This window comes from Furipterus horrens, unplaced genomic scaffold (genome assembly GCF_987537825.1).
Source record: "Furipterus horrens unplaced genomic scaffold, mFurHor1.1.pri manual_scaffold_13, whole genome shotgun sequence".
NCBI lineage: Eukaryota > Metazoa > Chordata > Mammalia > Chiroptera > Furipteridae > Furipterus > Furipterus horrens.
This window is the reverse complement of record NW_028327183.1, coordinates 53,201,719-53,225,114: the sequence shown is the minus strand read 5'-3', so window position 1 is coordinate 53,225,114 and position 23,396 is coordinate 53,201,719. Positions and strand designations below refer to the sequence as shown.

At 38.3% G+C, this 23,396-nt stretch overlaps 1 protein-coding gene across 1 annotated transcript; it reads right to left on the bottom strand.

The window, feature by feature from the left end:
- Window positions 1-8,417: 8,417 nt before the first annotated feature.
- LOC149995322 (uncharacterized) lies at window positions 8,418-23,396 on the bottom strand. The gene is given in 6 exon segments (XM_090259184.1): window positions 8,418-8,505; window positions 8,635-8,845; window positions 10,212-11,322; window positions 11,932-12,005; window positions 21,045-21,171; window positions 23,382-23,396. Coding segments are annotated over 6 exon segments (1,626 nt in total).

The following is a 23,396-nucleotide window of genomic DNA, read 5'->3' as shown; positions in this document are numbered from 1 at the left end:
AGGTAAAGACACAACAAAAAAAAGAAACTTCAATACAATATCCCTGATGAACATAGAGGTTAAAATCCTCAACAAAATATTAACCAACTGGATCCAGCAATATATTAAAAAGATTATACACCATGATCAAGTGTGATTCATCCCAGGGATGCAAGAATGGTATAATACTCACAAGTCAATAAACTACTACACCGCATAAACAAAATGAAAGACAAAAATCACATGATCATATCAATAGATGCTGAAAAAGCATTTGATAAAGTACAGCATGCAGTTATGACAAAAACCCTCAGCAAAGTGGGAATAGAGGCAGCATATCTCAACATAATAAAGGCTATATACAAGAAACCTACAGCCAACATCATACTCAATGGGCAAAATCCAAAAAGTTTCCCCTTAAGATCAGGAAAAAGAAAAAAGTGCCCGCTTTCACCACTTCTATTCAACATAGTTTTGGAAGTTCTAGCCATAGCAATCAGACAGAAATAAAAGGCATTCAAATCGGAAAGGAAGAAGTAAAACTGTCATTGTTTGCAGATGACATGATAATGTACATAGAAAACCCTATAGTCTCCACCAAAAAAACTACTTGACCTAATAAGTGAATTTGGCAAAATAGCAGGGTACAAAGTCAATATTCAGAAATCAAAGGCATTTTTTTGTACACCAATAATGAAATATCAGCAACAGAAACTAGGAATAAAATCTCATTCTCTATAGCAACAAGAAAAATAAAGTCCTAGGAAAAAACCAAGGAGGTAAAAGACCTGTACTCGAAAAACTATTAAACACTGAAGAAAGAAATTAAGGAAGATGCAAATAAATGGAAGCATATACCATGTTCATGGGCTGGAATAAATAACATCATTAAAATGCCCATACTAACCAACGAAATCTATAGATTCAATGTCAATACCAATTAAATAATACCAATGACATAATTCAAAGAATCAAAACAAATATCACAAAAATTTAAATAGAACCAAAAACTACCCTGAATAGCTTCAGCAATCTTAAGAAGAACAGAGAACAGAATTCGGACTTCTGGCCAAGGTGGAGGCATAGACAGACACGCTGCATCTCCCTCCACAACTAAGAAGGAATACAACTACCTCAAAACTAGAAACAACCAGAAGTTCCAGAAAATCAAACTGCATGGAAGTCCAGCAAACAAAGATATAAAGAAGAAATACTCATCCAGACAGGTAGGAGGGGCGGAGCCAGGGCGGAGAGGATGCGGTGTGGTGGGGACAGCAGCGGCAGCAGCGGCAGGCTGGCAGAAGGTGCGGTCATATATTTTTAAAAGTCAGGAGGGACACCTGAGGAGCATGCCCAGCTTCTCACCAGACCTTGCAGCTCATGGTCCCATGACCGGAAAAAATCAAGCCTCATTGCTTTTGACTGTGCAGACCAGGGGGGGTTAGGGCGGAGGCAGAAACTTCCAGTCTCTCAGCAGAGTCTGCTTGTTTAAAGGGCCCCCACGGTCCGAGAATGTCTGCAGACCCACCCACTCTGAGAACAACGACCAGGGCAGCAGCTAGAGGAGCACCAGACCGGTGCAGAAGTGGGAGAGGTACCTGGAAAAGGGGCGAGTGCTGGGCAGGCAGCATTGTTCCCTCTTGGACCCCTCCCCCACATACAGCGCCACAACGTGGTGAAACAGGTTGCCCTGCACTGACAAATCCCTAAGGCTCTGTCCCTTACAACGTAACAGGAGTGACTGCTCTACCTGGGACACAGAGGCAAACAAACACAGGAGCCTGTCAAAACAAGGAGACAGAGAAGTATGGCTCAAAAGGGGGAACGGATCAAGGGTCCAGTGGGAGAACTAAGCAACGAGGAGATAGCCAACCTCACAGGTAAGGAGATACACAACCTAACAGACGCAGAACTCAAAACACTGGTGATAACGATGCTCACAGGCTTGACAGATATGCTTGAGTAAGGCAAACGCATAAGAGAAGTGAAGGCTATGCTAAGTGAAACGAAGGAAAATCCACACAAAACCAATGGTGAAGGGAAGGAAACTGGGTTTCAAATCAATGATTTGGAATACATGGAAGAAAAAAAGTCAACCATTGCAGAATGAGGAAGCAAGAATTGAAAAAAATGAGGAAAACGTCCCAAATTTTGTGAAAGAGGTGGACATACAAGTCTGGGAAGCACAGAGGGTCCCGGGCGAGCTGGACCTAGAGGGGACCACACTAGGACACCCACGCATCATTATTGAGATGCCAAAGGTGAAAGATAGAGAGTCCTGAGGGCAGCAAGAGAGAGGCTGAGAGTTGCCTACAGGGGGATGCCTATATGACTATCAGCTGATTTCTCAGAGGACACTTTGCAGGCAGGAAGGGACTGGCAAGCAGTATTCAATGTGATGAAAGGCAACCTGCAACCAGTACTACTCTATCCAGCAAGGCTATCATTTGGAATGGGAGAGTAGATGAAGCGCTTCTCAGACAAGGTAAAGCTAAAGGAGTTCACCACCAAGCCATTATTATATGAAATGTCAAAGGGACTTAAGAAAAAGAAAATCAAAACTATGAACACTAAAATGACAACAAACTCAAAACTATCAACAACTGAATCTAAAAAATAAAAACAAAATCCTACTAAGCAAACCAGAATAGGAACAGAATCATAGGTATGGGGATCATTTGGAGGGTTATCAGCTGGGACAGGGGAGTGGGAGAAATGGGGATATGGTACAGGGATTAAGAAGCATAATCAATTGGTACAAAATAGACAAGGGGAAGTTAAGAATAACATAGGAAAGGATGAAGCCAAAGAACTTATATGCATGACCCATGGACAGGAACTAAGGGGCTGTGGGATTGCTGGAAGGAAGGGTGGTACTGGGCAGAGGGGAGCAAAGGGGGAAAAAATTGTAACTACTGTAACGACATAATCAATAAAATATACTTTAAAAAAAGAAAGAAAGAAAGAAATAAGAACAAAGTAGGAAGTATCACAATACCCGACACCAAACTATATTACAAGGTCACTGTAATCAGAACAGTCTGATACTGGCATAAGAACAGACACATAGATCAATGGAACAGAAGAGAGCTCAGAAATAAACCCGGCTCTCTATGGTCAATTAATATTTGACAAATGGGGCAGGACCATAAAGTGGAATAAAAATAGCCTCTTCAATAAATGGTATTGGGAGATCTGGACAGGTATACGCAAAAAATGAAATTAGAGCACCAATTTACACCATACGAGTAAAAACTCAAGAAGGATGAAAGACTTAAATAGAAGCTGTGACACCATAAAAGTACCAGAGGAAAACATAGGCAGTAAAATTTCAGCTATCCCACGCAGCAATATTTTCACCAATATATCTCCCAGGGCAAGGGAAATAAAGGAAAGAATAAACAAACAGGACTATATCAAACTAAAAAGCTTCTGCTTGGCTAAAGAAAACATCAGCAAAATAAAAAGGGAACCAACCGAATGGAAAAACACATTTGCCAATGATACCTCAGAGAAGGGTTTGATTTCCAAAATACATAAAGAACTCATAAGATACAACATCAGGAAGATAAACAATCCAATTATAAAATGGGCAAAGGACCCAGACACTTCTCCAAGGACATACAGAGGGCCAATAGACATATGAAAGGATGCTCAACCATCACTAGTCATCAGAGATGCAAATTAAAACCACAATGAGATACCACCTCACACCAGTCAGAATGGCCGCCATCAACAAATCAACAAACAAGTGCTGGTGAGGATGTGGAGAAAACGGAACCCTAGTGCACTGATGGTGGGAATGCAGACTGGTGCATCCCCTGTGGAAAACAGTATGGAATTCCCTCAAAAAAATAAAAATGGAACTGCCTTTTGATCCAGCGATTCCACTAATGAGATTATACCCAAAGAATCCTGAAACACCAATTCAGAAGAACCTATGCACCCCAATGTTCATAGCAGCACTATTTGCAATAGTCAAGTGCTGGAGAAAGCCTAAGTGCCCATTAGTAAATGAAAGGATAAAAAACTGTGGTACATTTACACAATGGAATACTATGCAGCAGAAAGATAGAACTCCTTTCTATCCTTCAAGACAGCATGGATGGAACTGGAGAATATTATGCTTAGTGAAATAAGCCAGGTAGGGAAAGACAAAAACCATTTGGTCTCACCTATAACAGGATCCTAATGAACGAAACAAACAAATGAGTGAAATAGAACGAGAGGCATGGAAACATGGAACAGAATGAGGAACCAGAGGGGAGGGGGGAGGGGAAAAGGGAGATAAGAAGGGGAAGGGTCTAGTCAAGTAATATGTATGTGATCCATGGACATGGAGAATAGGGTGGGGACTGACTGTGGGAATGGGGGAGGGGGTGGGCAGAGGTGATGGAGAGCAATGGGGGAAAAACTGGGACAACTATAACAAAATAATAAAAATAAAAATAAGAGCACAAAACAAATGGAAACAGACACGATTATTACTCCCAAGCCCTGGAGGAAGGAATAGGCCTGAAGGGGCCACATGTAGAGGCCATGGCCGGATACCAGGAGACAGTAAGAGATCCCAGGAAAGGTCATTTTATTAGGGTTCATGTGCAGAATTCTTTGGGGTTCTCAAGCTAAGTTTAGCTTGTTCAAAATAAACCAAAAAGAGCAACATTTTGGTAAGGTGTCAAGAGATCTCATTTAAGGGCTATGAACAGTGAAAGCCCTGAGGTGGGAGGAAGACTGTTAATCACAGCAGCTGCCAGTGAGTCAGGTCAAGAAGGTGCATTTACCTGTGGCTCTGTGTGCTGTCTAGTGTGTGAAACTGCAGAACATAGTGGCAGGTCAAGGCTCCAAGTTACAGAAAATAAATGTCACAATAGCAATATAATAAAGTACCTTATCTGAACTCATTAAAAAAAAAATCATCATCTCTTTTGTAACTATCATAATATTCCATTAAGTACAATAAAAATATATCAGTAGGGGAGAATTTTTTATGTTATTTAATGTCTAAGGTCACTGAGGAAAGAAATTGCTAATGCCATAATTCCACTGCTTTACCAAATAATACATTGTTTTCTACAAACTTGTGTAAAAGATATAAACACCTTCCAGTTCATTCTCCTTTAATAAACATGATAAGTTCACACATCACCTAAATAAATGACAATCCAATTGTTACCATTTCTCAACACACATGTTTATCATTTAAGAAGCATTACTGTTCTTCTGATATAATAATCCTCATAGCGCAGTTTTCTTTGGTTTTGTAACTGGAGGCTACGTATTTAACAAACATGAATGTAAAAATATTTTGTGCACTTTGGGATGAACTGTATATATATCCTCACATATCCCTGATCACTTTTTTGTGCCAACCACATCAACTAATATTCATCACTTCTATCTATGACTACTATGAAGATACATCAGAATTTTAACAAACTGACATTTATTTCTTTAAAGGGTATTTTAAAAAAGTAGTTAAAACTCATAATGTGAAATAAGGTGATTTGAATGGTGACATACAACAAAATTCTGAGTCAACCAAAAACAACTTCATTTAATTTTTTTCATACACTGTCCATTACAATGTCCTCAATCTCTTGTGTAAAAGTAAATAAGGGAAGCCCACCTATTATACAAGAGTTCACAGTTTGTTAAGGCATCAACAATCAACCCATTGATTTCACACACACACCACAAATAAAAACATAGTAGCATCAACTTATATGAGACTGGAATCAATTTAGGTATTTCTCAAAATATTTCAAATAATGTCAATACAAAATATTTTATATGCTAAGCAACTATACAATCCAAACATCCCTGCATTGACATTTTGAAGCACAGTAAAAAATAATGATCTATGATTTTAACTTTGGATGATTCTCTATAGTATTGATTTAAAGTAATATCTGAAAACTATTTTTGATTCACTTTCTATTGTGAATATTTTGAAACTTTTTCAATTACATACTTTCCTAAGTTTTTTACACCTTTTTTAAAAGTATATTTTATTGATTATGCTGCTACAGTAGTCCCAATTTCTTTCCTTTGCTCTCGTCCACCCAGGACGCCCCTTTACTCCAGCAACCCCACCCCCTGTAGTTCCTGTCCATGGGTTATGCATATAAGTTCTTTGGCTTGTCCTTTTGCTAGACTATTCATAATTCCCCCTATTTTGTACCTATCAATTATGCTTAATCCCTGCACCATTTCCCCATTTCTCTTCCTCCCCTCTCCCAGCTGATAATCCTCTAAATGATCCCCATACCTATGATTCTTTCCTGTTCCGGTTGTTTGCTTAGCTTGTTTTTGTTTTTTAGTCAGTTGTTTTTTAGAGTCAGTTGTTGATAGTTGTTTGTTGTCATTTTAATATTCATAGTTTTGAACCCCTTTTTCTTAAATAAGTCCCTTTAATATTTCATATAAGGGCTTGATGATGATGAATTCCTCTAGCTTTACCTTGTCTGGGAAGCACTTTATCTGCCCTTCCATTCTAAATGATAGCTTTGCTGAATAGAGTAATCTTCGTTGTAGGTCCTTGCTTTTCACCACTTTCAATACTTGTTGCCAGTCCCTTCTTGACAGCAAAGTTTCTTTTGAAACAAATCAGCTGAGTCTTATAGGAATCCTTTTGTAGGTATTTTCTTGCTTCTTTTAAGATTATCTTTATCTTTAACCCTTGGCATTTTAATTATGTGTCTTGGTGTGGTCCTCTTTGGGTCTAGCTTGTTTGGGACTCTGCTTCCTGAACTTGTATGTCTATTCCTTCACCAAATTAGGGAAGTTTTCCTACATTATTTTATGTTGTTTTCAATTTCTTGCTCTTCCTCTTCTTCTGGCAACCCTGTGATTCGGATATTGGCCCCTTAGAGTTGTCCCGGAGGTTCCTAAGCCCATTCTTTTTTTTCTTTTCAATTCCTGTTCCTTCATTCTGTACTTCACTGTTTATTTCTTCTTTATGTTCCAAATTGTTGATCTGAACCCTGGTTTCCTTCCCTTCACCACTGGTTTTGTGTAAATTTTCCTTCCTTTCACTTAGCCTTCACTTCTCCCCTTATTCATTTACCGTACTCAAGCATATGTCAAGTTTGTGAGCATCTTAATTACCAGTATTTTGGACTCTACATCTGTTACCTTGTCACTTAGTTCTCCCACTGGAACCTTGATCTGTTCCCTCTTTTGGGACATGCTTCTGTCTCCTCAATTTGACAATCTCCTGTGTTTGCCTATGTGTCTTAGGTAGAGCTGTTACACGTGTTAAATTGTAAGAGGTGGGGCCTTAGGTACTCCTCAGTATGGGGTGGCCTGTTTCAACACGTTGTGGCACTGAGAGGGAACAATGCTGCTTGCTCAGCACTTGTCCCTTTTACAAGCACTTCTCCAATTTTCCATACGGGACTGGTGCTTCTCTTGCTGTAGCCATGGCTGTGATTTACAGAGTGGGTGGGTCTGCAGACTTTCTAGGGCCGTGGGGGCCCTTTAAACAAGAGGACTCTGCTAAGGGACTGGCAGTTTCTTCCTCTGTCCCAATCCTCACTAAATTTCACAGTCAGAAGCAAAGAGGCTTTATTTTCCCTCATGCTGGAACCATGAGCTGTGCAGTCTGGTGTCATGCTGGGAGCGCTCCCCAGGTTTCCCCCCTTTTAAAAAATGTGTGACTGTGCTTTCTGCTGGCTGGCCATAGCTGCTGTCGCCACAGCCACTGCCTCCACACAGTGTCCTCTCAACTCCATCCCTCCTACCTGTCTGGATGAGTATTTCTTCTTTATATCTTTGGACTTCCATGCAGCTTGATTTTCTGTAACCTCGGGTTGTCTCCAGTTTTGAGGTAGTTGTATTCCTTCTTAGTTGTGGAGGGAGATGCACCGTGTCTCCCTACGCTTCTATCTTGGCCAGAAGCCCTACATTCTGTCCAATTTTTTTACATCTTTAAAGACACTTTCAGGCATAAATTCCTTGGGATTATGGGAACTGTATATTTCAACAAAAGTTGTCCATTATTTATTATGAATGTAGAATTCTGCCCCATTTTACATGTGACTGTAGGTCCAGTTATACAATTTCCTACAATTTCCCTTTATAAGGTTTTTTTTTATAGTACAAATTCTCACATGCCAAACGAGTTGTGAATGTGTAGAGCTTTGCCACATTTTTATATTTGTTAAGTTTCCTCCAGTATGAATTATCAGATGTTGAGTAACTTATGAACAAGGATTAAAAACTAACAAATTCAAGACATTGTTAAGTCTTCTCTTCAATATATATACTCTGATGTTGACTTAGGCTTTAACCTTGGTCAAATTTCTTGTTAAATACATCACATTTCATCTCCCTCTCCATGAATTCTCCAATATTGGGTAAATTTTGAATACAGGTTAAAAGCTTTGCCACAATCGACATTTGTACAGTTTTTCTCCAGAAGGTATTCTCTCATATTAGGTAAGACATGACTGAGTATTAAAAGATTTGGCACATATACTGCCTTTATGTGGGTTCTCTCCAGTATGAATGACCTGGTGTCGAAATGTTTTGCCACACAGTATACATTTATAAGCCTTCTCTCTAGTATGAATTCTCTAAAATTTAATACAGGCTGAGATTTGCTAAAGGCTTTACCACATTATCTACATTAAAAGGCTTCTCTCCAGTATAGTAAGCATTGTGGAGTGTCTAAAGGCTTTATCACATCATTTAAATATATAAGGCTTTTTGCCAGTATAAATTCTTTGATGTTGAGTAAGTCTTGAAGACTCCGTAAAATGTATACCACATTGTCTTAATTTATAAGGCTTCTCTCCAATATGAATGTCCTCATGATGACTAATTGTTGAGTACTGCCTAAAGGCTTTACCACATTCTCTACGTATACAAAGCTTTTATTCATTATGATTTCTTTGGTGTTGAATAAGGCTTGAAGAATGCCTAAATGGTTTACCACATTCCCTGTATTTATAAAGCTTCTCTCCAGTATGTGTTTTCTGATATTGTGTAAGGTTTCAGGACAGGCAAAAGGCTTTACCACATACCTTACATATATGTATAAGGCTTTTCACCAGCATGACTGCTTTGATGTAGAGTAAGGAAATAGGACTCTATAAAGACATTACAACATTCTCTACATTCTTTTTTTGCAAGTGATATAATTTTATTTAAAAAGTAGAATATGTTTGCATAAGTGTAACTATATGCTTAACTTTATAGAAACAGAACTGTAAGTTTATACACCACACTCTTACATCTGAATAGAATTGTGTGTAGCTAGATCTTTTACAATAAGAATATATCGTTTTCTAATCAATTTAAATTAAAAAAAGAAAACAATAAGGTTGGAGGGTTCATCCTACTAAATTAAATTTCCCAAGGGCCTAGAATCTATGTTCTTCCACTCTTTCTTCATGATTCTCATGATAGGTCAGGTTGTGGAGCCACTGGATTAGAAGACTATTTCAGCAAGATGAGTGAGAAGTGAGGGTTGTTTCAACCAATGCTCATTCTAGAGGGACATTGTCCTCTTCTGTTGCAGAACTTATTCTAAAGGAAGGCTTTTTTTCAACAATCAGTGCAGAAACAGGTCAGAGGTCTGATACTCACTGGCATGAGGCAGTGATAAAACCTGCCCCTGCTCCATCTTCACCAAAATCCTCCTTCCACTGGCCAAGAATGGCCAAGTTTGTGTCTAGCTCCATGAAGAGCCCCAGCTTCTGAACTTTGTCTTCTCAGCACCAGGCTTTGGACCAACAAACTTAACAGGCACGCTTAACCACCTTCCACAATCACGTAAGATGAAGTCTTATCAGTAGTAACATTAAATATAAATAATTAAATATTCTGATCTAAAATGCAGGGACAGGTAGAATGGATTTGTTTTTAAATGGCTCCGGCCCTTGTGGCTCAGTTGGTTGGAGTGTTGTCTGTACACCGAAGGATTGCAAGTTTGATTCCCAGTCAGGGCACATGCCTGGGCTGCAGGTTCAGTTTCTGGCCCAGGCAAGTAGAGGAGGCAACCAATCAATGTTTCTCTCTTGAATTGATGTTTTTCTTCCTGTTTCTGTCTCTGTCTCTCTTTCCTGGGCTCAGGCAGAGGGAGGGCAGAGAGGACTTGAGGTGCTTGGGGAGAATTTGGGGTGGTGGCTTTGAGGAGAGAACTGAGGGAACAGCCAACCAGGTCCCAGTGGTGACTCATTCCCCATACTACAGGCAGACCATTCCCCTTCAAGTCCATTCTCTATATTCTTAAGGCTTCTCTCCACTGTGAATTTTCTGATGTCTATTGAAATTTGAGGACTGATTAAAAGCTTTACCACACTGTTGACATTTATAAGGCTTCTCTCCAGTGTGAATTTTCTGATGTTTAGTAAGGGCTGAGGACACACTAAAGGCTTTACCACATTCACTGCATTTATAAGGCTTCTCTCCAGTATGAATTTTCTGATGTTGACTAAGGGATGAGTTATGCCTAAAGGCTTTACCGCACTGTCTACATATACAAGGCTTTTCACCGGTATGAATTCTCTGATGTTCTTTAAAAGTTGAGGAATACCTAAAAGCTTTACCACATTCTCTACATACATAAGGCTTTTCACCAGTATGATTTCTTTGATGTAGAGTAAGGGAATAGGACTCTGTATAGACATTGCCACATTCTCTACATTTATAAGGCTTCTCTCCAGTGTGAATTTTCTGATGTTTAGTAAGGGTTGAGGACACACTAAAGGCTTTACCACATTCTCTACATTTATAAGGCTTCTCTCCGGTATGAATTTTCTGATGTCTATTAAAATGTGAGGACTGGCTAAAAGCTTTACCACATTGTCGACATTTATAAGGCTTTTCTCCAGTATGAATTTTCTGATGTTTAATAAGTGTTGAGGACCACTGAAATGCTTTGCCACATTCTCTACATTGATAAGGCTTCTCTCCAGTATGTATTTTCTGATATAGAATAAGACTTGAAGGCCAACTGTATGTTTTACTGCATTCTTTCCATTCATATTTTTCTCCAGTACAGATTTTCTTAACTACATTTAAATCTAATATTTTACAGTACATTTTTCCACACAGTAAACATTTGTAAACTTCTTCCCCAACAGGAATATTCTTTTGTTCAGTACTATTTGATGATTGCTTAAAACAGCTGACGTATTTACTTTGTTTGTTTCTCTTGTCTACAATAGGAAAAACCAGATGTGTATTGTGATTTGACATTTGATTGAAGACTTTTCCACCTTTATAACGGTTTTCTCGAAGCTGAGGACTTTGATGTTTATTAGGATTTGACTCATGTGTAAAATTCTCCCAATGTTCACTGCATTGATAACTTCTGTCTTCATTATATGTACTCTGGTAATCATTGAAGATAGAAAGAGCTTTAGTGACACCTATAATTTCATTAAACATGTACATTTGTTCCCAAATACCCATTTTGTGATCCCTATTTAAACCATGTTGGTTATATTAAAAATTGCTCCCAAGTTCATAAAAATTTAATACATTGGAATAAAAGAAAACATTATTTCTGTAAAGTATAATAATGCCATATGAAATGGATTGCTAAACTGATCACAATTAATTTTATATGTGCATTATAAATCACTAAATTTTATAAATTGTTAACTGAAAATTTAATCCCACTCTACATTTTAAACAAATGATTATTCACACCATGAATTAGAAGTTCCTAGATTTTCCACAGTCTTTAGAATATATATACTTAGAAATGGTTTTCAGTCTTCACATTTGAAAACAAATTAATCTGCAAATGTAACTGATTTAAAGTGGGAATTTTCCCAATTGTGTACTACTTTTCACCTTTTTAGGTAACAAGGATTTTATTATGAATAATTATTCCAAGTATGTTCTGTCCATTTTAACATACTTTTTCCTTGTCATCACACTTTCTTATCAGGCTTTCATTACAACATTATCAAAGGCACAGCTTTCATATCTTACCAGTACTGCTCTATAGAATAAATCTTCCATTGCTGGCTTTTGCAACAAGATCTGATTGTCCTCAGATGACAAAGCTGAAAGATACAAAATAAAAGTTCACAGGGATGACACTCAGATAGATGTACATTGATTTTACAAGCAATTTTTAAATAAATAATTTTTTTGAGTACTTCAAAAAAATTTAAGTGTTTGAAGCAATACCAAAAAATGTACAATAAAAAAAGTCAGAAAAAAAGGAACAAACATTTGCTTATATTTGGCATCCGTACTGCCCAAATCCCCTGGCACACAATGGCAATATTATAAGGAAATTCCCCATTCCCAGTTTTTTTCTGTGGAAAAATGGAGGGTAGACTGTGTTCAATGATCTCACTGCTTTTGTAGCATCTTCAAAATATGTTTCTGTTTTGCATGACACAGACTCCTAATACCATGGCAGAACTCGATGAATGCATTGTAGTGGCTACTATGAAAAAATGTTGAGTAATTTTTCAACCACCACAGAAGCTGCAAAACTGAAGGCTGATAACAAGCATAAAAAGATATCACAAGCTTTGGAAAAGAAACAGACACTGTTTTAAACTTGAAACTCACACACACACACACACACACACAAATACACATCCCCAAAACAGTTTTTACAGGAGACTGGAATTTATGCGAGAGGTGATATTTTTTTAAATCTATAGAAAGCAAGTTCAAGCCCTGGCTGGTGTGACTCAATAGACTGAGCGCCAGCCTGTGAACCAGAGGGTCACCAATTTGATTCCCAGTCAGGGAACATGTCTAGGTTGTGGGTCAGGTCCCCAGTTGGGGTAGTGTGAGAGGCAACCTCATTGATGTCTGTCTCTCCCTCCCTTCCCCCTCTCTGAAAATAAATAAATAAAACCTTAAAATAAAAATAAAAAAAGCAAGTTTATACAATTCTGAACCTCAACTAAAAATCAAGATAGAGAAAAAAGGAAACCAAAGTCCAATCAGGAAAACTAAATATATGTATAAAAATTGACATTAGATAAATTGAAGTATATTAATTACCTGATAAAAAAATTGAAAATAACCACCATAAAATAGAAAAGTAGAAAAATACGACAACTACTTAATATCAGCAATCTTGAATGACCAAAATGAAATTGCAAAGAGAGAGAAAACATAAAATAAACCAAACAGAAAAGGGAAGCTGGAAAACATAATATCCAAATTTTAAAATACAGTAGAATCATCAACAAAAGAGGTGACCAAGACCTGGCTGGTGTGGCTTAGTGGATTGAGTGCCAGCCTGCGAACCAAAAGGTCTCTGGTTCAATTTCCAGTCAGGGCATGTGCCTGGATTGCAGGCCAGGTCCTCAGTTGGGGGCGTGTGAGAGGTAACCAATCAATGTATCTCCCATACATTGATGTTTGTCTCCTTCTCTTTCTCTCTCCCTTGCCATCTCTCTTAAAAAAAACAGGAAAAAAAAAAAGTCTGCAGAGTCCATTAAAAATTTAAATATAGGAAAGTCAACAAAAATGTGGAGAAGTGAAGACAGCTTAAGGGATAATGGGATACTAACAAGTGGACCACTTTGCACATTAAGTAGACCCCCATAAAAACAGGGCAGTGAAAATGGATACATGTAGAATTAATAGTTTAAGATTCTGACGTTTGGAGAAAGAGACATACAAATTCAAGCAGCTCAGTAACTTCAAAGAAGAATGTAATATAGAAAGAAATATGATAATCAAGGTATCATGAATACCACACAACTACTACTCTGAAAGATTAAAAAAAAAAAAAAAAAAAAAAGGCTTGTCATGGAAAAGACAGCTTCTCAAAGGTTATCAGTGGCTTCCTCAGCAGAAACCATATGAAAAAGAACATGGAATACGGAACTAATACAAGAACAAAAACTATTAACCAGGAATGCTGTAGCTGATAAAACAGATAATCAACAATGGAAAAAGACATTTCCAGCTCAAAAACACTTTAAACCTGTCTTATTAAAAAATAAGAATACTCTTCAAGATGTATTAAATAAAATTCTAAACACTAAACCATATAAATATACAAAAATGTAATACAGTATTCCCTCCCTTGTAGGGGGTATTATGTTCTACACCCCTGCACGATAGGTGAAAATCGCGAAGTAGGAACCTTACATTTATTTTAATATTTATATATATTTTAAGGCTTTATAAGCCCTTCCCACACACTTATAAACCATTCCCAGTTCCTTATTAACCTTTCCCAGTTCCTTATTAACCTTTTCCGCACTTTTATAAACACTACTTATGTTCTTAAACATATTCTACACTCTTAAACCTATGTAACTTTAACAACATATGCATACAGTACTGTAAAATTTTATATGGGTACTCACCAGTGAAGTATACTACAACTTGAATGATGAAGATGATGAATTAGCTGTGCAGTACTGATGACGATGAAGGTGATGGAGATGAATGTACTGCACAGCAAAGAAGAGCATTACAGCTCTTCTAAAGGCACCACTTTATCAGGCGCTACTTCAGGTGGCGCAGAAGTATCTTTGGGCTCGTTCTTAACTTCTACTTCCGCTAAAGGCATAGGTGTAAACGACCTCTTTGTTTGAGTGATAAACATAGTTATGGGGAGTGGCTGGCGCTGCTTCTTCTTCTGATTGAGAATGTTTTTGTAAACTGACATGGCACTGTCGATTGAATTTGCAAATGGCAACGAACGAACCACAGAATGAACCAAGAATGAACCATTCTTCAGCCACTCGGTGAACTTCTTTGGCCATTCTGACCATGGTTGCAAGATGATCAAGTGTTAGGCCAACTTGCTCCTCTTCTTCAATCCATTGTTCATCTTGTTCCTCATTCTCTTCTTCACTTGCTGACTTAGTCAGCTCCTCCAGGTCTTTGTCCATCAACGGTTAAGAGTGCACATCGATCAGGATATTTACATCTTTAGCAGTCATGTCATTGAAGCCCTCTCCTCCCAGTATTTTTGCCAGCTTCACGGCCTTATTCACCGTAGAGTGATGGATTTCATCAAGAGAGAATTCCTTGTAATCATGGACCACTTCTGGCCACAATTTTGTCCAGCTGGCATTCAAAATCTCACTCTTCATCTCCTTTCTGGCCTTTTCAGTATTTTGTAGACACGATGCAATTGTGTACTCATGCCAGCACGCCTTTAGCGAGAAGTCTTCATCCAAATTCATAGCTTCAACAAGGTTTTGCAGGGCGTTTCGGGTGTACAGCGCCTTAAAAGTGCGAATAACGCTTTGATCCACTGGCTGAATGAGCCATGTGGTGTTCGGTGGCAAGAAGTCTATCTGGATGCCATCATGCCTCAGGTCGACAGCATGGCCTCCAGCATTGCCCATTATCAGAAGCACTTTGAAATCAAGGCCTTTCTCTGCCAGATAAACCTTAACCTCCAGGACAAAACACTGATGACACCAATCAGTCAGGAGGAATTTCATGATCCAAGCTTTAGGGTTGTGCATCGGTACACAGGCAACACATTCTTATTTTTGTTTTTTAGGGCCCTTGGGTTCTTGGACTTATAAGTAAGCCCTGGCTTTATCATAAAGCCCGCAGCATTCCCACACAAGATTAAAGTTACTCTATCTTACATGTTTAAAGTTATCCTATCTTTCTGGGCCTTGAAAGCAGGGGCTTTTGCTTCTTTCTTCATAATGAAAGTGCAAGACAGCATCCGTTTCCAGAATAAGCCCGTTTCATCCATGTTGAAAACTTGTTCAGGCTTATAGCCTCCTTCCCCAATGATGTCTTTGAACGTGCTGTTCACGTACTCCTCAGCTCCGGCTTTATCCACAGAGGCAGCCTCTCTGTGCAGAGAAACGCTCTTGAGTCCAAAGCGTCTCTTAAATTTATCAAACCAGCCCTAGCTAGCACTGAATGGAGTTGGTCTGGTTGAAGAAGCACTTGAAGGTCCTGCTTCAGAGTCGTCGTCATCGTCCTCTTCTTCATTCTCATCACCATTGTGATCATCCCTTTTTGCTGCTAAATGATCATACAGTTGCTTGGCCTTCGTTCGGATGGTGTTTGTATCCAGCGAGATATTATTTTTTCTGCAGTCATTTATCCACACAGCTAATGCAGACTCCATCTTCACAATGATCTTATTGCGGGAAGTAACCACCCTTTTTGCTGTTTTGTTGAAAGTCACTGATGTCATAGACCTGACATTCTTCTCGTCCTTCCTCATATAGCGAACCATAGACTCATTGATCCCGTAATGGCGGCCAATAGATGCAAAGCTTCTCCCTTCCTTCAACATGTCAAGAAGTTCCACCTTCTCTTTTATGGTAAGCATCTTCCTCTGATGCTTGGGTTCACTGCCAGAATCCTTAGAAGATGCAGAACGTTTGGGTGGCATCATAGGGCTTGCAATAAATTCAGCCTTTAAGGAAAATTTCACAAAACACAACACCGGAGAGCAAAACTACGCACAGTGATCAGAGGTATGAGTGAAGTAGACGAGGCGAGATGCAGAATGTATGCGCACAGTGCAGAATAGCAGGCAGACTGATGCTACGATTACTGAGCCAATCGGCGCCCAGGATACACGAGACAATGCTCTGGTTGGTCGCCTTCCATCAATCAGCCAATCGTGTGCCGTGTACAATCTTACTTAGGCAAACGAGCTCAAGCGTACATCTGATTTTCGGTGTAAAATATGTGTTCATCCGCAAAAAAAAATACATACAGTAAACAGTGTGCAGTATTTTATTTTAATATTCTTTTAATGTTAGAATCATTTATTATATTTTTAAATATATTTTTTGAAAATTTTTGGGCAAAAATCATTAAAATCATACTACGCATATAAATATGTATACAGTACCGCAAAATCCCGCGATATAGCGAAAAATCCGTGATAAATAATTAAATATATTTTAAAAAATCCCGCGATACAAAAAACTAAATATATACTTATTATATAATCTACAAATTGTGCTCCATAGCATTTAACTAAAGAGCTAAACACTTATTTACACAAAAGCCTACAAGGGACTCTTTATAGCAGCTTCATTCATAATTTCCAAAAATTGGAGGCAACAAAGATATCTGTCAATAGGAGAATAGATTAGTAAACTGAAAAACATACAATGAAATATTATTCAGTGCTATAAAGAAGTAATATATCAAGCCATGAAAAGATGTGAAAGAAACCTAGATACATAGAATGAAGAGAAAGAATTTAATCTGCCTGACCAGGTGCTCAGTTAGTTAATGACATCCAAATACACCAAAGTTGAGGGCTCGATCCCCTATCAAGGCACATACAAGATTCAACCAATGAATGCATGAACAGGTGAAAGAAACAAACAAACAAAAAATCAATGTTTATCTCTCTCTAAAGAATAAATGAAACTAAAAATGCAAAATCCTAATTAGAGAAGGCTACAAACTATAGAGTAACAACTACATGACATTCTGGAACAAACAAGTTGAGAGCTACAGTAAAAAGATCAATGGTTGCAAGAGTTTAAGGGACATGGGGATAAATACTCAGAGCACAGAGTATATTTAGGGCTGAGAAACAAGTCTCTGTGACACTATAATGGTGGATATATGTCATCATAAATTCTCCAAGCCCACAGAACAGACAACCAGGCAGTGATAACGATGTGCCAATGTAGGTTCACACATATCACAAATGTATCATCTGGTGGGGACACTGGGGGGATTATACGTGGAGAAGGAGAAAGCATGTAGAAATTCTCATTAATCTACACAGTTTTGCTAGGGACCTAAAATTACTCCTTGAAAAGGTCATTCACAGACCTTCTCCCCTGAAGTATCTGTACTCAAGTGTATGCATCTTTCCTATGGTTCTTTATGCCCATCCAAGAAACAAATGTTTGCATCCTCCATTAAAACACACACACACAGTATATCACTTCACAACAATAAGGATGGCCAGTATCAAAGAAATAAACAATATCAAGTGTCTCCAAAAATGTGGAGAAACTAGACCCTATACATGGCTGAATGAAAGATAAACTGGTGCAAATAGTACGAATAACAAAGTTGGGGTTGTCAAACCACTAAAAACAACAACAACAATACACAATTGTTTTGTCATTCAGCCCTTCTACTTCTGAGAATTTATCAAAAAGAGTTCAAATAAGGATTTGCAAGACACAATCACACACCTGTGTCAATTGTAGCATTATTCACAAAAGCCTGGACAGGCGGATGCAACCCCCATGTCTATGGATAAATGGATTAAAAAATGTAGTATATACATAAAATGGAATATTGCTCTGCCAGGAAATGGAAAAAGATCTTATCATCTGATATGACAAATGACAAAGACAAATACTGAGGACATGTTCTAAGTGAAGCACACGAGTCACAAAAAGACACATGCTATAGGATTCCACTTTGGTGAGTTCTCATGGAGTGCACCTCACAGGGGAAAAAATGTAGTTACCTGGGCCGTGGTTTTAAGGCAAATGAGGAAGTGGTTGTTTAGTAGACAATGAGACATTTCTGCAAGGTAGAAGTTTCCAGAGATCAGATGCACAATTAATCGAGTATACTTAATACAACTGAACTGTACAGTTACAGATGGTTAAGACCCTAGATTTGTACTCACATGGTTTTTTAAATAAATGTAAAAAAACATATATCTAAGAGACAGTACTAAAACTTTTCAAAAATTATATTCAATTTAGAAGTTTTTATCTCACATAATGGGAATATAAATTCAGCCTTGGACAGATATAAAATTAAGACTATTTTTGGAGGAGAATCCAATGGGCCCTCAAGGTGGACCGAGAATCTCCTCTCCTCCTCCTTTCCCCCTTCCCTTGTTCCAACGGGCCTCTTGAGGTAGACCAGGAGTTTCCCTCTTACCTCTAACCACATTCCCTCCCTTTCCTCAATAAACCTGGTATAAAAAACTAAAAAAATAAAATAAACAAATAAATAAAAGACTATTTTTGTAACTCACAGGACCAAACAACCATTGATCATTAACCAAGCACACCAAGAAACAAGATAACAGTATAGGTTAAAAACCAGACAAATGTGCACTTAATTTTAATGGCAATTGACATATGGCTGATTCATATTTAAATTAATTCTCACAATGTCTTAAGAGTACTGATCTGAAAACTATCATTCACTTTTGCAATATATAAATAAAAACCAAAAAATCAACTAAATTTGGGGAACTAATCATAAAAAAGGAATCACACTGGAAAATCAGTGGAGACTGTAGCTGAGTGAGACAGACATGCTGGAGTCCAAGTCTATCTCTTACAGGGCCTGTACACAAACTTACTAGGACTCACTTGCTCTGTCCTCCAGCCTGAGGCAGCAGGTTGAAAGCTGCCAGGAACATTCAGGGAGGAACTGAATTGTCTGGCTACAGGGCAAAGGCTGACCTCTGCATGCCCCATCCCTTTCACTCTGGGGCTACACACCCAGTACCAGTCGCAGATGCCCTTGGACCGCATCTTGGCCTCTCTTGGGCAACTCTAACCCATCACAATTAGGAGCCATCTGCGTATCACTCTCTAATTGGTGTCAAGTGGCCCCAGACAGGTCCTATGTGGTGGATGATCCTGCACCTCCATGGAAGACCCAGAGCCAATACACCCAGTGGACAGTGTAAGACCGTGTGGGATTACTACCCTACCACTTCTACCACATTCAAGAAGCAGACGTGGTGAGCACCAAAGCCCCACTGAAAATTTTACTAAATATGGAGTTCCTAACAATTCTGTAACTCACTTCTTACCATGAAGGTACCCTTGAGCATGCTGCCCGAGCACTTCTGAATCTAAAAGCAGGAGTGTGACAAAGATCTAATAAGATCTTTGTTTTTACAGATATGACAAAGTCCTGGTCAGCTTTGTACTGAACAAGATAATGACAAAATGATAGTGATGAAGAAATCAGGTAACAACAGACTTTCCTATGTGATGAACAATGGTCTAATGTCGCCTGTGACAGTAACTTACGGAATCACTCCATAAGGTAAAGAGATGCACTAAACTATTCACACACACACAAAATGGAGAAAACAAACTGGTAATTTCTTATCTTAGTTTGCACAAAGGAAAATGACACTGTGAAATGAAACAGAAAACTGGATTGTCTCTTTTGGGGATGTGCCTTGGGCTGTGATGAAATCACTGAATCTAAACTTCCTAGGGTCTTGTGTGAAGCCTCCATAGGATTAGAAATTACAAACCAGAAACCACGACACTTGTCCCCAGGGTCCCTGTGAGTTCTGCCGCAAATACCAGGATCTCAACCACTTCTTTCATAAACACCTTATGTGAGACGAAAGCAAAACTCAGAAAAAAAAAAATCTTAATGTACAATTTTTCATCAACTTGCCCAGATTTTCCCAGGTTCCCAAAGCAATGGAAGAGGAGTCAGACCATGGTGGCCCTCACGGATGAAGGGGATGACTTTGGCCACAACTACTAAAGTCACTGGAGTAAAAACAAGTATCTGAGAGGATGAACGAGCACAGGACATGTTGGAGACCAGCTGGCCCTCCATGACAGCAACCGAAACAAACCTGGACTTTTCGAAATCCTTTCCACTGAAGCCCAGTTCCCAAATCACACTTCAAGGTCTGGCTTTCTCTGTGACCTTTGGGCCTGTCACCTGTGTCATTGGCTGACCCATTCCCACCTACCTGGGTGGGCGGACAGTGCCTGTTTTCTGTGCACATCCCAGTGCTCCTTCATTTGCTCCAAAAAGGGGACCAGGACTGGACGACAGACAACAAGACCTGTTTATTAGGAAAAACAACCTGAGTTCTGATAGTCTCCCATTTTAGATCCAGTTTATGCTCAGGTGAGGTGACATGGTAGTAAATTAGAATATTCTAAAAAATGATCTTCTAAATTACTGTTCTCTGACAGCACCTCAATTATTCTAGACAACGTAAATTTTTCAGACACTGAGTTCCTAATTACCATAGTTCACAAAGCCTTTACTCATTACACCAGATAATCTCCAAGTTCTCCCTTCAGAGCAAGAATCTGAAAGTCTACCATACAAAGCAGAAGTCCCCAAATGATGTTAAATAAAAAATACAAAACCCTGTGAGTGGAGCTGGAACTCTGGAAGAAACTCATCCTCACCCACGGAGACCAGGTTCCTGTAGTTCTCCAACAACACATCCACGTACAACTTCTGCTGAGCTTGGTCCAAGCATTCCCACTCTTCCTGAGAGAAATCTATGGTCACATCCCTGAAGGTCAATGATCCCTATAAAAAAAAATTTTTTTTCCAAAGAGACACCAGCAGAGTTTACTGTTGGCCAAAATGAAAAGTGTTAGAAGTGGTTTTGACCTAGGAGAGTATTCTGCATACAGTAAAGTCATTTTGACCCCATAGTACTCTTCAATGTATTTTATAACACTGAGAAATAAGGATGATACATGTCCTCAAATCTACCTCAAAGACTTTACTTTTCAGGAAAATAAACTTTAAAATGAAGGAAGATACAGGCATATGGATTGAGACACAGGCAAAGGATTATATTTTTATCCTTTACAATCGTGTGTATTTCTCAGCTGGAAAGAATGCAGTGAGTTGGAAGTGTGAGTACTTCTTCACATTTAATTAAGACAACAAAAAAAATGTAGTTTTGTAAAAATGCAGATTCTGATTCAAAAGTTCTAGGATGTGGCCTGTGTTTCCACACCTTTAACAAGCTCATTTAAGTGACACCACTGTCTCTAGTTCACGTGCCATACTTCTGAACAGCACAAAAAGAAAAACAGAAAATAATTCACACATGGCTTTGAGCTGAAGGAGTTTTATAAAATTTACAGTTCTCAAGAAGTAAGAAATATAGCAGCCACAATTTTATTTGAAAATATAGGTAATTTTAGAACAAGATTATCCTTCCTATGTTATGAGAATATTTTCTGGAACATACACAAAAGAGTACGCCTTGAGTTTTACTCCAAACTTGATCTAAAAAAAATTTTTTTTAAAAGGTGCAGGGATCAAGAAGCATAACAGGTAGGTACAAAATAGACAGGGAACATTAAGAAAAAAACAGGTAAATACACATAAAGAGACCTCATGGATGTTCATCGCAGTTTCTATAACTGAGAAAAATGAAAACATCCTAAGAAAGTCGATAAAATAACTCAATTGTTAACATTTTATGCAAACAGGCATATGGAAACTAGGTACAGATGAAAACTGACAGAATTTTCATGTCAATACAATCAAAATGATTTTGCAATTCTACAAATCTTGTGAATATATCTGTGGATGGTACCCTTTGTGTTTTATAAACACAAGGAGAAAAACACATAATGATAGAAAAGAAGTTACAGGTAGTGTTTCTTAGTCTTTTATTTCTTTGAAAATGTTTCCGTATCATTACTGGAGAGCTAGATCTTAGAAAATTAACTGAATTGAACATACATTTATATGATTCTTGTAAACTTTTCTGAAAATACAAAAAGTGATCATGTAGAGTACGCCTGTGACATAAGTGTGTAATATAACAAAAATGTACAGGAACAAGGTCTGATTGATTAAATCCTCCATGTCAAAAGCCAATGATCGCTTGAAAAAAAATGGAGGGCCTTCATTTTCCAAAGCATTACAGAAATTAAAAAGACAACAAAAGTTTCCAGATGAAACGTGATAGTTTTTCACATCTCTCAATAATTCCCTGCTATACCCTTGTTAATGATAAAGAAAAACTATTAACTCTATGGTGAAGAGAGCACCTCAGCCAAATGAGTACCAGGTGGGCTGAAATAATGGCTATGTGGTGATGAGGCACACAGAAGGACATGTCCTTATGGGTATGACATTACTGGTAAAAACATATAAATAAGAAAACCATTATGTGAAATAATCATTAAAAAAAAAATTAAGTTTTGCTACTGTCAATCCACAGGTAACTCTCAAACTCAGTACACTAATCATATGTTTAAATAACAAGACTTTCTTAACAACTTAGTGAGCAAGTCTCATCTATTAACTCCTCTTTGTCAGAACATTCAGTTATTCTGACTGGTAAAATGTGCATTTTCTGACCCCTGATGCTGCCACCACATGAACGTAAAACCTACATGTCCCTTCTTCACTGATACCTGAGCCTCTGAGCCTGTCCCAACAGAAAAACTGGACATGGGTGTTTTCCCAGGTTGATCTGTCACAGAGGGGATGTGTGTTCAGTGGTTGAAGGTCATTAATTTAAGGCAGGAATTCCTCTTGACGTTGGGCGGCCTAGATAGATAATAATGCAGAGAAGGCTCTGGGACAAAGGAGAAAAGTATTGCATATAAACTGCTGACCTTGCCAATCATAAAAAGAAAAGAAATAACTAAATAAAAACCTCATTATCCATGAACATTAGAAGCAGAGAAATACAGGTTGCAGGTTCTAAGTCACTGATGTTCGGAGGAAAAGCTGACACAGCCTCTGACCCAGGACACATCGTTTACCTGAGAAGCAGCCAT